The sequence below is a fragment of the Ylistrum balloti genome, unplaced genomic scaffold (assembly GCF_031769215.1).
Source record: "Ylistrum balloti isolate Yb309-2 unplaced genomic scaffold, AGI_CSIRO_Ybal_v1 Utg370242, whole genome shotgun sequence".
Taxonomy (NCBI): domain Eukaryota; kingdom Metazoa; phylum Mollusca; class Bivalvia; order Pectinida; family Pectinidae; genus Ylistrum; species Ylistrum balloti.
The window spans coordinates 987,338-1,004,551 of record NW_026782196.1 but is presented as its reverse complement, the minus strand read 5'-3'; the positions used below and the strand labels follow the sequence as shown (position 1 = coordinate 1,004,551).

The window sequence follows — 17,214 nt, the reverse complement described above, 5'->3', positions numbered from 1 at the left end:
ATTCCCTTTAAACAACATCTTGGACATCGCTTATAACGATAAACTTTATGACCAGTCACAGGTAAAGTCGGATAAAGAGAATTAACGATATATACATAATTGTTGAAATAAGCACAATCAGTGTCATATTCGTTGAAATTTGGAACCACACTGTGTTTCCGCGAGGAGCAACCTTTGACATACGTCATCATGCAAAATTCAGCGTGACGTCAGCGTCGACGTTCTGATACAACAACACTGTTGATGTGTTAGTGTTGTCTCATTCACACGATCAGTGCCGGGGCTAAACTAAAGCTTCAGTTTGGCACTTTTGTTTTTCTTCACCCTCTCCAAAATACAGCTTATTACTTTTAATACTGAACATGTATTCTCTGTTTCCAAACCTATATCATTTTATAAAACCATGAAAAAGTGATGCCCACAGTAAATTCGCCGTCGTCTGTAATCATCATCATCCTACCACAAGACCAAGGTCTGAAATTATTCAGGCCTGTCATTGCTAGCTTTTTAACCTACCCTATATATCTAGATATTATGTGGAAACTTAAAAAAGAAGTATTGTTGTTTTTGCCACCTCCCCGTGTCAATGCACCTTGTCTCCTATAAATAGAAGAATGACATCTACGTATACTCGTAGAGTGAAATTAAATCATTATAGGCTAGATTTATCACTTTGTTCAGCTATCTGTTATGTAGACACTTAGAAGCACACAAAAGATATTATCACATACCTTCCATATTAGATCTTCCACACACATATATAATCTTATCATTTACTCGTGAATTTAAATTCAGCTTATGATCAGTGTAGTAGTTTTCTCTGCTCGAGGACATTTACAGTTATCGCCCTTGACCGGAACTCGTTCATCCATTCGACAGAAATTAACGGGAGACTGACAGAACACCACAATAATTCTGCAAGCAATCATGGCATCATCTGAAAGGTAACGTCCAATGCCTTATCGTGTTACCAATGGCCATGTGTAAATATTTGTCATGTTTAGCTGACAGGCATTTCATGACAACCGAGCGCTGATCATGATAATCACAACAGATCATGTCTCTTGTCTTGACCGCATCTGCTCATATCATTCATCGGTGCACCGGGTGTCAATATATCCCGTGTATCATATAGGTTTTATGTCTTCTACCCTCAGGCCAGAGTCAACATGGCCTCGTCATGTGGAGGAGATTGGTGTGGTTGATATATCAACATTGAAGGAACGCGGTATATGGTACTGTTTACTAGTGTGCGCCTGAAAATAATCCATTGTTGACAGTGAATGATGTCTGATAAATTATATTTTGTAAAGTTATTAGCTTAACATGAATCATGTTTCAGACACTATCTCTCAAATATGTTTTCATCTGATGATGACTGGTGTGTTATTTATTGCAGTCTCTAAATATACCCAGCGTTACAGTGATCGTGATATTATGTAATATGTAACTCTGCGTGTACATTTCATGTATATCTACATATTATAGTCTACATATATATTGAGTAAATTATAAACAGATGTATTTCTATATTATTAAATATCATACATTTGAAGTTTTCAAAAAAGATCTAAATCTTGAGTATTACTTCAGGTTGGAGGAGTGAGCCCAGGTTTATGGTTAGGTTGTTCTTAGTTTTTATTGAAATTATTCCACAAGAAAGAGTTTCAGAAAAGTTTATCGTTGGTAAGTTGTTTCCCAAAGATCTAACTGTTCTTTGGTCAGCCCTGGTGTTCAGTTGTGGTACCAAATGTTGGTCAATAGGTATAGCTACTAAACTGGTCTTATCAGATTTCAGGAGTCTGTTTCTACCAGTATTCTTGGAGTGGTATGGGTCCCAAGTATTGATGTTATGCTATTGTCTGTCCTGAAGTCAGTGCAAATGAGCCTCACAGCTCTAGATCTGAATTGGATCTTTTCCAGTGGTAAGATGTCTGTCTCGTAGGCTTTGGATCCCAAAATGTGGTTTATTTGAGCTGGTGGGCACCTCCTTAGATTTTGCCTCAGCAATCCAAGAGTGGAGTATGCTTTGCCAAATTAATTATTGATATGGGCAACTACTTGGGTAAATAACTTACAAAGGGATATATTGTTTTCTGACACTTTATACGGTACGGTATTGTTCATTTGTATACTGTGTGCACTTGGTCCAGATGACTCTGAGTAGCATTATTTTAACATTGAACAATATATCCCTGCATTAGAATTTAAAAAAATGTGTTCACCTTTATTTCATATTTCCATGTTTCAGTCTAAAGTGACAAAAATATGTAAATAGTCTGCAGCATCCTATCTCTTTCAACTAACAATCAACCCTCAAAGCTGATCCTACCCCCTTACATTAGTCTGTTAAATATGGATATTTTGAATGTGGAACAAATTTAAGTGATGCGTAACATCAAAGTGTTATTTTGGCGATTATAAGTGAGATTATATTTTTCCTTATAAGACACACCTGCACATGTCACACGTCAAGCCAAAGTTCATTTACCTACAGTCAAAGTCATTTAAAGTGAAACCTACCTCCATATTTTGTGTATGATTGACATAATGATGTATGACAGCAAGAAATAAAGAGGGTTTTTTTTATAATATTTTGAAAGGGAAGTTATAACAGATTATGACTATATTCAGTCCCATTAACAACCTTGTCAGTGGTGATTCATAGCCTTTATACATATAACTATGATAATAATTTCTTAATTGTTTGTTTTAACTAAGATTTCTCATGGTGTGAAATTTGGTGACAGCAGATGTCATGAATGTTACATCTGATTGATACATAAATATAGATACATTTGTAGTGTATATTGATTCATGGCATTCCATATGCAGATATACACTCCATTTTGGAGTTCATTTCAAAATTATGAATTATATTTTAACAATTGTGTCTTGTACTAAGAAAATTTTATGTTCAAGTAAATATCAAAATCTGGTTTGTGTTTGCTAATATGCTCTTGTTACATTTTGATACCTCTAGTCAAAGTCCATGATAGACATTCATATTTAAAAAGTAAAGGGAATTTAACTTTCAAAACTTCTGGCTTTGAGTCATTCAATTTATATGCTTTAACTGCTGAAATGTCATTTGGTTTCATTGATGATTTATCGGTTAGCTCAGGATAACTGCATAATTCTCTTATTTATGTCACAATTGATGACAAAAGTTCACATTGTATAGAACCGAGTACACATGTATATGTCACTGTATGTAAATACCTCCATTTAAAAACAAGTTTATACCTCCAAAAGTGACGAGGTGAAGTGAAAAAATCTTAAATATTTCATCCATATAATAAATTCCATGTTATATAAAAATTTTTAACATTAACAGCTCTTCTAACCACGAACATGTATGCAAAGGTGGTTATTTATAATTGAATGGTACCATGTGACTGGTCAACTCATTAAGTTTCTCACTCGTGTCATCAAGTCCTTTTGACGGCCTTAATAGGTATCAATTAATATACTGAATAGTTTCGTATCAGCGGTAGTGCTATTTGGATTACAATTTAACACAATTCCAGAAAAACCAAAATTGTTGCCAAAACCCTTTGATATTTGGGTCCTGGTTGTCAGGAAGGATCTAGTCCATTATAGGATGAGGTCATTGACAATGCACTTGTCCAGCTTGTGGTTGAGCTAGGAGTGCACTACAGACAGTGTCAAATGCCTTGCTGAAATCAAGGGCGACAGTGTTAGTGCTTCCTGTCATACCAGCTGTTAATGTCATGCACAGTTATCAGGAACTGGGTTTCACTTGAGTGCCCTGATCGAAATCCATGCTGGAGATGTTGTGCTGCAGGAAGTGGTTCATCATATGACAACAAATTGCTGCACATACAGGTCAGCAAGACTTGTCTCTAGTTACCAGCAAGGTGCTGAATCATCTTCTTGAATACTGGCCTTATGTCTCGAGCTCCTCCAGTCTTCTGGCAGTTTGCTGGTTTTAATGGACTGTCGATAAAACAAGAGGTCATATTCATCAAATATTTCTGTATTAAGTGGAAAATTTTCTGGTCCACTGGTTTTGCTAGTGTTGAGCCAAGATGGAGGATTTTTCCACTCTTTTCACTGTGACATCAAGGGTGTTCATGGTCGGTATCTTCTAAAGTAGAAGGTGGGGTAGTGGTCTGCTCAGTCTACATAATAAAATATCATGAAAATTAATTTTGAAAAGAATTTCATGATCAATAATCATTGTTTTCCACATATGTCCAAATTGAACCATGGACATAACTTTCTTCCTTGATCAATATTAAAGGCACTATATGTAAAGGTATGGCATTTATTACCACAAAATCTCTTTTTAATTCCAGATGAAGGATTTATTACTACAGAACAATTCCCTACTTCAAAGTTTCATTGTCAAATGGAATAGCTTATTAAAACATGTCTGATGTAACCTCGATACGAATGGATTTAAAGGTTGGGAGAGTTGATGTGGGGGATGTATCAGACAAGCTTTTCCAAGAGTCAAGTGACTTAGAAGTAGGGAGGACTGATGAGGAGGATGCATCCGATAAACTCTTCCTTGGATCAAGTGACACAAATGACTACATCAGTTCTGATGAGGAATCCATGCTGGCATTGGAAGACAACTCCACAAAGAGTTCAGATGTTGTGTCTGAACCATTGAATTTGTGCAGTAATGAGACCAATGCATTGTGTAATGGTGCCAGAAAACCTGATGAAATATCATTTTCTGAAAATGGAGCAGTAATAGAGTATGTTGACATAAATCTTCATGAAGAAGAGACAGAAAAAACAGGATACGATAGCTCTACAAATATTTGCTTTGAGGAATTTGATGCAGGTTGTAAATCTTATGACAAAAGTCCATGTTACAAGCTTCCAAATCCTTGTCAAATTTCCAGTGAGCTGTTAAAAGAACAGAAATCTAAGAATGGGAAGGAGGAAAGCAATTCCACTATTAGCTGTGCTCTTACTGGTAAATATCTTTATAAATATTCTTCAATTAGGAGATGTGAAAATTATTTAATGGTCTAAATAGCTAAGAATAATTAATTGTCTGTTTTTATGTACAAAGAGTTTTGGTACATTGTGTAATATATTGTACAAGTTCTGTGTTTATGTTAGGTAAGGAAGAGTATAGCAATACAAGGCATTTATATCTATATTACAAATGTGTGTCACTGTAATGAAAAATAAAACTAGATTTCAATCATTTGTTTGAAATGATTGAAAAAAGCACCACTGAGTATTATGTATGTATTTAGATATGATATTGATTATGAGCTTCCTAATACTTTACAGTGAAATTTTATATTGTTTTGTGTAACATGTATATGTTGTAGATGTTGAGAGTAAAGTGAATAATTGTGCCAAGAGAGAGAACTCCTTGATAAGCACAGACCAAGAATTACAGACAAAAAATATATATGGATGTGGCTCATGTGGGAAACAACTGAGTAGTAAAAGTGGACTAAGAAAACACAGGTGTTCGCAGACAGGTGAGTGGTCAAACTTACCCTAACTGATACCAGTGTTCACAGACAGGTGAGTGGTCAAACTTACCCTAACTGATACCAGTGTTCACAGACAGGTGAGTGGTCAAACTTACCCTAACTGATACCAGTGTTCACAGACAGGTGAGTGGTCAAACTTACCCTGACTGATACCAGTGTTCACAGACAGGTGAGTGGTCAAACTTACTCTAACTGTACCAGTGTTCACAGACAGGTGAGTGATCAAACTTACCCTGACTGATACCAGTGTTCACAGACAGGTGAGTGGTCAAACTTACCCTAACTGATACCAGTGTTCACCGACAGGTGAGTGATCAAACTTACCCTGACTGATACCGGTGTTCACAGACAGGTGAGTGATCAAACTTACCCTGACTGATACCTGTGTTCACAGATAGGTGAGTGATCAAACTTACCCTGACTGATACCAGTGTTCACAGATAGGTGAGTGGTCAAACTTACCCTGACTGATACCAGTGTTCACAGACAGGTGAGTGATCAAACTTACCCTGACTGATACCAGTGTTCACAGACAGGTGAGTGATCAAACTTACCCTGACTGATACCAGTGTTCACAGACAGGTGAGTGATCAAAGTTACTCCAACTGATACTAGTGTTCACAGACAGGTGAGTGGTCAAACTTACCCTGACTGATGCCAGTGTTCACAGACAGGTGAGTGATCAAAATTACCCTGACTGATACCGGTGTTCACACATAGGTAATTATGAGTGATCAAACTCAATTACCTTTACCTACTTAAATCATACAGCAATATGATAACCAGAGAAATCTGTGAATGTTCTATAGAATTTGTTATAAAAACTCTGGGGTACATGTACCAGGAAATCAACTGTTAACCAAGGAAGGGTGAAAATCCTCCTTGGCTCTGATAGCCCGATCTCAGAATGGGGAAAGATTTGTAACCCTATCAATATAAGAAAGAAGCTGTTGCCATGATAGAGATTTGAAATATCCATTGAGTGGTGCATGCTGTCTTGGAGTCTTGCTTAGAAGTCGGTAGAAAGGGCAGTACTTAAGGAACTTCTCATGGAATTAAACTAGGGATTTATTACAGGAAATCCTCCACAATACACAAATCGTAAATGAATATTGTGCTTGAGTAATTGAGATAAGAATATTAGGTCTGTTGTAGAGTAGTACGAAAAAGAAGTTTGAATTGTGTATGATAGTTATATACATCAGCATACAGTGTAAAATTGAAATAAAGCATTTAAGACACAAATCAATATGTTCTTTAAATAGCATATACCTCCACCATCAATGCTGAGTCATCAGATGATCAAGAGGAGTTGGTATCTCCCCCACTGAAACAACTTCGATGTGACTGGAACCTGAAGTACAGCAGATCTGAGGTACAGTGATTTCTAACTGTTTTCAAAAATACTAATAGTATCATTTATTTTCAAGAAAATTTCTAAGATATCAATTAAAGATTAAGTACAAAAAATTATAACATTAAAAATTAATGAGAACTGTTTCATTGCAATAAAGGTATTTTGTAGATATTTAGAAAGAAGTGCAAAGTGAACACTTGTGTATGAAATCACCACCAGATGTATTTGTGCTCTGTTTGTTAACATTTATAGCAAACTTCTTTTGTAATCTTTTTCTTTATGATATTGTTACAAAGTTAGTTCCCTTTAACTCTGTTTACCCTGTGTATGTTGCTTATCCACTCCTATTGTTTTATAAAACTTTTCTCTCTATCCGCTGTATTACTAAGTCATCTGGCCTGAAGAGTCGGGACGTACTACAGTCATTGTGTGTCATCTATCTTAGTGCACTGTCTGTCGTATGCATAACTTTATCAGTTTTTATCAACATTTCATTACTTTGATGCATATTAAATTAAGAACAAAGCATGTTTTAACTGTGGTTTACATTATTTTCTCCATAGTATCCTTTTGTCCAGTCTAGACATTGGAGTTTAAGGCTTTGATTGAAGGCATGGTTGAGTAGTATGCCTTCAAAATTTTTCTACAAGATCCAACTTTAGAAAATATAAGGCAGTCAAGGTATAGGTTTAACACAGGTGAAAAGCCTGTCATATCGTTGGCCAGCAATGTCTACTATGATGTTCCATCTGAACCACTTAACTTATACAAAATGTTTGTGGAATGTTCATTACTGGTATACATGTAGACAATTAAAAGAGTTCATGGTTTGGTATTGGAAGAATTATCATTATGCAAGTTAAATAACAAAGGGAACAAAATTATTTTACAGATTGAAAGTGATCTTCAACTTCACATGTCAAGCCCCAGTGAACAGACCTACAGTTGTAACATGTGTGGCAAAGATTTCACGGGACAAAAGTACCTGCAGAAACACCACAGTATTCACAGCGGTAATATAAAAGAGCAATAATGTTCCATTTTCTCCATCAATGTTAAAAGGTCAAAGGTCACAATTGACCACCATAGAAATAAAAGCTTATAAACATGATATCTCAGAAATCTCATTAAAAGCAAGAAGTTTGACACTTGATAACATTGTTGTGATTATTGGCCAAGGTTAAAGTGTCAAAGGCCCCATTTTACCACTTTGGAAATAAAAAAAGCTTGTGTACAAGATTTCTCGTGAACCTCTCAGCATATATAGTTCATATTTAAACCATAGTATCATACTGAAATTCTTCAGCTGAACACCTTACTAAATTTTGGGTGGTCACATGTGAAAGAATAAGATTGTACAAGGTATCTCCCGCTCCTCTTAACAGATTAAGATCATGTTCACATCACCTCATAACACCATGGAGTTTTACACTTTAATTGATGTGATAACGACATGGTCAAATGTCACTCTCGACCACTATTGAAATACTGTTAGAAGGTCAGAGATGGAGGTATATCTAGATGAGGGAATGCTCACTTTGTTTTAATGGATGGATACATATTGTAGTATTAGTCCCAGTTTATCTACTGATACAGAGATATCATTGTGAAACTTTACACATATCTGCATCACCCACAGGTTTTTTTCATTCCACTTTTCACTTCAAGGTCAAAGGTCAATTAAGTGCTAACTTTTCATTACATTATTGTCAGGGGTATCACTTTTGGTTCACTAGAGATACAATGTAATATAATAAAATATGTAGAAGCTGTGCAGTGCACAGACATGTACAGGCAATATTTTTTTAATTGTCAAGGACATTATGATGAAATTTAAAATGTAACTGCATTAATTACAGATGGTGTAAGTGCAATTAAATTAGGTCACTATGACCTTAACTCATGATCAAAGGTCGAATAAGTTTATTTTTCAGTCAGTTTTGTGTAGGCCTTAGCTTCTGAACTACTTTTAGACATGTCATGATAAAGCTTGAAATATATTTGCATCGAAATTAGGTCACTGACATTCATCTCAAGGTCTAAACAATTTTCTAGTTAAATGTTACATTCATTCATACCAAAGAACTTATTCATAAATAACAGCTTAATTATAAAATAATGCATGCTTTTGTACTTTTCCACAGATGAGAGAAGGGAGATTGACTGTTCTGTAGGTGACAAGAAGATTCATGACAGTATACAGTATACTGAACCTATTAAAACTTATCAGGACAACTGTCCATTTGTGTGTCAGAGTTGTGACAAGTCCCTCACTCAGTCTGTTGACTTGACGCAGCACCAGTCAGTGCATGATTGGGTTGAGAATCACAAGTGTAACCATTGTGAAAAAGTCTTTTCCGATATCAACTACCTCATCGCACACATCGAGGCAGATCATAAGGGATTGAGCAATATCATGTGCATGTATTGTAATAAACAATTTGATCATGTTGATGCATTCACCAACCATTTAAAAACACACTCAAGTAACAACCTGTTGGAATGTCAGATACGTGAGAAAGTGTTCCAGGACACAAACGAGTTACAATCACACCTGAGGACTCATACAGGTGAGAATTTACATGTTTTAAGTCAGACCTATCTTTTAGCATATTCAAAAGTGTGATCAGGGATGCATATACTCCACCTGTAAACATTTTCTAAAGCAATACTGTATAAGATATAAGATTATAAAACTTTAATTTTCTTTCTCTGAATTAAGAATTTGACAACTTTATTTGATTAGTAAATGAAAATGATTTCCTGAAATCTTGAGATTTCTGTGAATGATAGAACTGAGATTCCTGTTCTGTATTTTGTTGAACACTTGCCTTCATCTAATATGAAAAGTTCTAACCCATACTTCATGTTAAGGAGAAGCTATATATAGATGTAAATATGTCTTTTATATAGAACCAAGAAAGAAATATCGCCAGTACATTTTTATCTGATAGTTCAAATAGTTCTATCAAGTATATCACTTTGAAATGAAATATTTTAATGATATGATACGTTTGATTCAATAAGAGAAAAATATATTTCATTTAAGTTTAGCTAAAAGTCATACATATATGTATGAAATTAAAGAATGAAAGAAGTATTCACCCCCACTTTTCATTATTCTGTATTTTATTATATATGTTAGTTGCAATTTATGAATATTTAAAGTTACACACATTAATGACATATTCCTGAGCTGTAAAAAGAATTTAAATATGTTTCAATAAAGAATTTGATATACATTCACCTAAAACAATCATATAAGTTAATGTACTGGAAACATCTACCTAGTAAACACAAGCATGTACTGTATAGAATCTTAAAGATCACACAGACATATAACCTTGTGATATTCTAATTTTTCTGCTTACATTTCAGAAAAACAACAGTCATACACTAACTTTCTGGAAGGAAGTTTAAAAAGTTATCAAAATGAGGATAGTCATGAAGAACACAACAGTGATTTAAATTACAATGTAAACAAGTCATTATCACCAAGGGCACATAACTCTTCCAAGACTGTTGGTGTGATGGCTATGAAGGGTGATACAGAAGTTATTCCTGCTGAGGGCCAGGTTTTGGTGTCTGGGTCAGAAGAGGATGTAGAGATGGGAAAAGAACTGGGGGAGACGCAAGTGGCTGGTCAAGGTGAAAAATGCAAATAGTGATAAGCATTTCAAATATATGTACAAAAGGTTCAGGGGTTAAACTGAAATTTTTTCTTACTTTCTTCCTAAAGTGAAAAGCTGTGTTTTCTTTGAATGTATTAGCCAAAGTGAAATGAAAATATTTTTTAAACATTTAAAGTTTTGCATTTGATATTGATACACACGTGAAAAAAAGAAAACAAAACAAAGAAAAAGCATACAGGTTTGTAAAATTATGAGACTACATTTTCCTTAAATATATATATATTGTGTAATGTGCTTTTTTCAGATTCTTCAGAAATGTCTTCTATGATAGCAGTTAAAGTCAAGGTTTGTAATCAGAATAAAAAGTAATTCAGTTAATATAACTTGAAAACAGAACAATTTTCAGTCCTATTTCATTATATGTTTACGAGATTTCTTTTTTCGCTTTGGTATATATTTATCCAAATTATAGATCAGAATGGAGAATTCCTACAGCTGTAGGTATATTATAAACATGACAAGATGTAACCAATATAATGTATAGGCTTATATTCAAAAAGCCCTTTTATGGATTAGGAGGGAAATGGTTTCACCAAATTATATATGCATGGTTAAGGAAAAAATTCTGTTGCATTAAACAGAGGAATTGATTTAAGTTTTTTTGTTTCTTATTAGGAAGATGTTAAGGAAGCCAACAGCAGATCTACTTGTTCACCAACTAAGTCAAACACACAAGCATACACCTCGGTCATATCACACAAGCTATATGATAACACAACGGCTGAGACTTCCCGCACTAATACATTCACACCTCTAATACCAGATGATTCTGGTGATCATCGTGATGACCTTGACCAGGTAGTGACCTTGAACACACCAGAAGGAGTTATGTACCAGTGTAAGGTGTGTGGTTACCAGACAAGAATCAGGCAAAGCATGCTGAAGCACTCCAGGTCTCATCGTGGTAAGAAACAGAGCTGTAGATTATGTGATATAATATTTACTGATCAGTACAGCCTGCAGCATCATTACTGTACAAATCATGGAGAGGAAACGTTTGTATCAAGGGGTCATGACCTTGTCCATAACAAACATACACAAGATCCTGTTCCTCAAAAACATAGACTTGATCCTCAGAATCTCACATCAAATGGCATGTTAGACAATTCCCCATTCCATACAGAATCCAGTTCTCGCCAACTGACACAGGAATCTCTGTCACGACCAGCATCGTCTGAGCTCAGCTACAGGTGCGAGTGGTGTGGAAGGTCATATGACAAATATCAGCTATATCTTGACCACTGCATGACATCCCATGCTCAAAGGAAGAGCTACCAGTGTTTGAAGTGTCATGCTAAATTCTCCTGGAGAAACAGCTTACATCAACATGCTAAATTCTGCATGAACACTGAGATAGAGATCTATAAATGTGATCAGTGTCCATCAGAATTCAAACGCAAGAGAGACTTAAAAGTTCACATTGAAGGGAAACATGGTGAGACAGAGAAACTACATACATGTTCCTGTGGTAAAACATACAAATGGCAGTCAGGCTTGGCCAGGCACAGGAGTAAGTCTGGTTGTTCTGTAGAGTATGTCATACATCCTAGTAAGTTCAGGGCTTAGAGCAAATAGATCTGGCATCATACATTTATGTTTGTACAGTATTTGTAATATGGTCATGAAACTTTTGAAACAGGAATCTCATTCTAGCTTTCTGCTTTTCCTACAATTTTGTCAACTATTGAATAAAAAAATTCTTGTTTGATGATACAAGTAATGAAAACCAGATCATGAGTATTTAGAAAATGACTTGTACTAAAGAAAAGGCTATATTTATGTAGATTTAGTTACACATTTGCTTGATAATGATATCAGGCCAGAACTACCCTGGTTCATGTCTTTTATTCAAAAGTATCAAACCTGTCTATAAAGGTCAGTAAAGGGAGTAGTTAAAAGTGGACTTCATTGACAGATGACTTTTCTAACAAGGTTCAGTTACTCCCATTTGTACTGGAACCCTAAACTAGTGAATGACCTTTATACACAGGTATTTATAAAGGTGGCCTTTAGGGCAGGTTTGACTTTTCATTCTTAATAAATTTCGGTGTTGATTAGGAAATCAGAAACAGAACTCAAGAAAATGCTACTTTTTACACATACCACAATTCTGGTAATAGTTTAGAAATTTAGAAAATGTTAGCAGTAAGGTAATGACATTAGTTTTGTTTAAAAAAAAATAAGGATTAAATAGAAACCTATATGTTTACTATATGACTTTTTTTTGTTTTTTGTTTTTTGGGGTTTTTTTTTTTTGTTGAAATTAATTTTCAAAGCTCAGAAGAACAGAAAAATACTAGTGACTTTCATTAAAATCAAATATTTTCTATTGCACCATAAAACGCAAATGAAGGTTCTTATTTCTTACAAAGAACTTAAGTACACTTCAGGAATAATTTAGTGTAGAATTTTTTTTACTACAGTTTTACAATGTTACAAATTAAGGTATTAAGTAGTAAAATTTTAATTGTTTTAATAATCATAAAGGAATCATGCCAAAATATTGGCAAAAAGTCAAAATTTCCCATAAATGTGAAGATAAACAAGGAATTCTTTAATGATTGACAAGATGTTTTTTAAGGTTTGTTTATAAGGCAGAAGCTGGACACAGTTACAGTTAAGATGTAGGTCTTTACACATTTTGTTTACCACTAGAAATTCATTGCTGTTTTAGGTGATTATTATAAAACCATTTTGCATTCATTTACAGTGTTCCTGTGACTTATTTTAGATCTGTATTGAGCCTCACTAAGCCTATAATTTCATACACTTAAAACATGGTTTTATTTATCTGATTGTGAAGAATTTAATTTCTTGAGTGAAGATAAATTTTCATTGTCATCTGATATTACAGTTTCAGACTCGGGTTGTTTCCATATTTATTAAAATTTATTTGCACAAGCTTACATCTCACAGTGAACATCCTCTATAAATTATCACTTTATTATCTATGTAAATTTTCATTATCAAATTTATTAGTTCAACTAACTCTCCTGTGAACTGAATCATTTTTATTCTGACCTAGTCAAATTAATGTGAATAAAGTTACCTGATGTTATACAGATACATATGCAGATATTTACTTTGAATGGCAATAACTGTCTCTAGATTTTTATCGTATGGTACATGAGGTACATGTATCCTGTAGTTAATGAGATTGTATGTGTTATACCTGTACATGTAGCATATTAATGAGTATTAGTTAATGAAAAGATGATTTCTATTTTCATCATTGAAAATGGTTGTTTGATACACAACATTTGTGACAAATGATATAGTTTGATAATTTGTATGTTACAGATTTTTTTGTTATAAGAAATATTTTACATTGCTGATATATTTCTGATCATTCTTCTGTTTCATTACTTATAATTTATAGACTTTGCAGAGAAAAAATTGTGTCAAAGGTCAGATATATGAAAAAATTGTGTCAAAGGTCAGAAATATGAAAAAATGTGTCAAAGATCAGATATATGAAGTTTTCATGATAATATGTGTCATTATTATTATTCAAACTTTACAGAAGAACTACAGCAGTATCGTAATTATGCTATAAATACATGGTTAGTGACTAAATTGAAGTATGTGAAAAAATGAAAATGACTAATGTGCTTGTGCAAAAAAGGCTTAGAATATTGCATTCTTTAGTAAGTGACATGTGCCATTTTTACAGCATAATATGTATATTTTATTATGTACTGCTGGTAAGACATTGATTGATTTTAAAGGTTGTGAATGAAATTCAGAGAGAAATCTGGCACAGGAATCTATAACTCTTCATAAAACAAGAGGAATCGTCTAAAATCATGATTAAATGTTTATATTTCTATGTTAACAAATTTGAAGAGATTAATTTGACAAAAAATATGTGAAAATATAAATTTGAAAACATGCTAGAAGATTCACAGCCATTTAACTTCTGATCTAGGTAGTGTGTGTGTACATCTTGAAAAAATTATCATTTTGGCAACATTTTACATTAAGGCATATTGTAAGATGTTGTGTTTGTAAGATGGAGATTCTGAAGTCTAATAAAAAATAATCTTATGTAGAACTCAGATTAGAGGGGTACTCAGTTTAACGGAATAGTTTGTACTATAAGTTTGTTTCTCTTATCAGGGTCAAAGCTGTTTTATATAAAATGTTGAAAGTCTGACACCATTATTGTTAATCCTACAAATACTCACAATTTAATTTTAAGTATATATCTAGAAGGATGTTTCTATACAGGAATGGGCTCATGTCATGTAATAAGCCCACCCATATATTTCAGTTCTTCACAAATGTAATGACTTATTTCATTGTCTTGTACACTTGAGTCTGAGATTGTTTGAGCCTTTTAACAGGAAAACATCAACCAAAACCATTTTAATTTATTGTCATTGTTGATTTGTAACTACATTATTTACAATAACTCAAGATCATGGTGGTCTGTTGTGTTTCATTCCTTTAAAATTTGCTTTTTATAGATTAATGTACACAAAAGATCTTTTCTTTTTTCCAAAAATATTGAATTGCATGTATCACAATCTAAACTTTTTTTTTTGCAAGCATATATTGAAATTTAAATCTTATTTCGCATAACCTGGGATCCAAATTTATGTTCATACACAAGACACTCAAACCTTGCTTTGTTATCTTTGAACCATTGCTCAGAGATCAGAAACACTGTTGGTTCTTAAGTGAGCTGTTAGGGTCTGTTTGATAAAAGGAGAATACTTGCTGTGAAGTTATTTTTTTAACAAGTACATAAAACCTGGATATTGTGGTGTACTTTCCTGATACAATGATCAGTATTTTACTGCCAAATAACTTCCTGTTATTGTATTTCTGCACGGATTTAACCATGTTGTATGTTGAGGCTGTGTGTAAACCATGACAGAAAGCGTACTGGAGTACAGGTTTACTATGTATTGTTTTATACCTCTTGGTTACCTATACAATTATTGAGATTAATTCTACTGCAATATATAACTTGTCAATAAATAGCAAATATTGAGATTTTCTGATTGAAATGTGGCTGACTCGGTTTGGTGTGAAGTTTCTGTCCATTTTAATGTACATATATACTACAACAAATCCAAACCTGACTAATGAGTTGATGTCTGTAAATGATGCATATTTTCTTGGTGTTTTTACATTGTACAATGAGACTTAGGGATACACTGTCATCTGTCAGAGGATTTTATACACTGACTCTATACATAACCTGTGTTTTTGATGTATTTATACACTAGGTATGTGTTCTATACTGACCACAGTTCTGGTGTGTTCTACTCCTTGTTGCTATCAGCTGACCTTACTGTATTCAGCCAAAAAGATCACAGGTAGTGTGAATGTATTTAATTTGGCACAATGAAGTTCAAATGTAATGTCACTTACTGACAAATTAGCACAATGAAGGATCTGCTTACCTATGATAATTACTATGATGTATGTAAACAAGGTGAACCGCAATTATTGTAATCACAGTTTAGTGCAATATTTTCAATACTTACAGTGCTAAATTAAGGCTACCGCTAACATATGTTTGTTTACAGTATTCTTGATTTATATACTGTGAAAAGATTCCATATGAAATCAGTTAGAAATGAAACTTTGGCAACAGAGGACACAATGTAGAGTTGAGATGTAAATAACCTACTGAGTAAATAAATGACAAAGAGTTAAAAGTCTACTTATTGGTAGATCAGTGAAGTGAGTCACACATTTTACAAGATTTAATATAACGCATCTATCCTTTTTCTCAGACAAAAAGTTTGATTGTGCTAAAGGGGGGGTAATTAATCTTATTAGGTTGAATACAACATTATCAACATTATTAATTTCATCATATACATTGTATCAGTAATTATGTTGCTTAATAGAAAGTGTTAAACTAGTTCTTCAAATCTTCAGGCACCGACTGAGCGATCACAGCTCCTAGCTAGGTAGTAGTTTGTTTTCTGTATGTTTTAATTGGTAAGTTTCCTTGTGTCCTATATTGTAATTAAATTACAGGTGTCTCCAATGTTTTATCTGATATATTGACAGCACATATTGATGGATTGAATGAATTAGTACTGGTTTTCATGCAATAGACAATTTTCTAGATTTTTTTCGCAAAATAATGTTAGACATGTGATATATACATCATTGTTGATGAATAGTGAATAAAACGAAACCGTTGTTTTGATGTTGTTTTGTGTAATATAGTTGTATGTAGGTAAACATTAGGTAAGGGAAGGTAACACAAAATCAGTGTCACTCCGGATTACGTCACTCAGTTTCAAAAAGCATTAGTGATGCTTAAACACCAAAGATATTAGATAAGGGGAGGTAATACAAAATCAATGTCACACTATTTTAAAAAGAATTAGTAATGCTTTAACACCAAAGATGTTAGATAAGGGGAGGTAATACGAAATCAATGTCACACCAGATTACATCACACTATTTTTAAAAAGCATTAGTAATGCTTTAACACTAAAGATTTTAGGTAAGGGGAGGTAATACAAAATTAATGTTACACCAGGTTACATCACAAAATTTCAAAAAGCTTTAGTAAAATATAATGAACATCATGACCTTCAAAACAGCCTATAGCTTGGTATCTTATATAAACACATTATCACCTTATATAGGGATTTCAAAACAGCCTATAGCTTGGTATCTTATATAAACACATCACCGT

General features: G+C 33.7%; 1 protein-coding gene across 1 annotated transcript; it reads left to right on the top strand.

The window, feature by feature from the left end:
* The first annotated feature begins 879 nt into the window (after window positions 1–879).
* Window positions 880–13,800, top strand: LOC132552266 (zinc finger protein 569-like). The gene is made up of 9 exons (XM_060216420.1): window positions 880–944; window positions 4,323–4,954; window positions 5,322–5,477; window positions 6,758–6,867; window positions 7,742–7,862; window positions 8,994–9,419; window positions 10,228–10,497; window positions 10,786–10,826; window positions 11,157–13,800. Exons 2-9 carry the CDS (start codon window positions 4,396–4,398, stop codon window positions 12,105–12,107), a joined length of 2,634 nt encoding a protein of 877 aa, XP_060072403.1. The 5' UTR covers window positions 880–944; window positions 4,323–4,395; the 3' UTR covers window positions 12,108–13,800.
* Window positions 13,801–17,214: the final 3,414 nt, after the last annotated feature.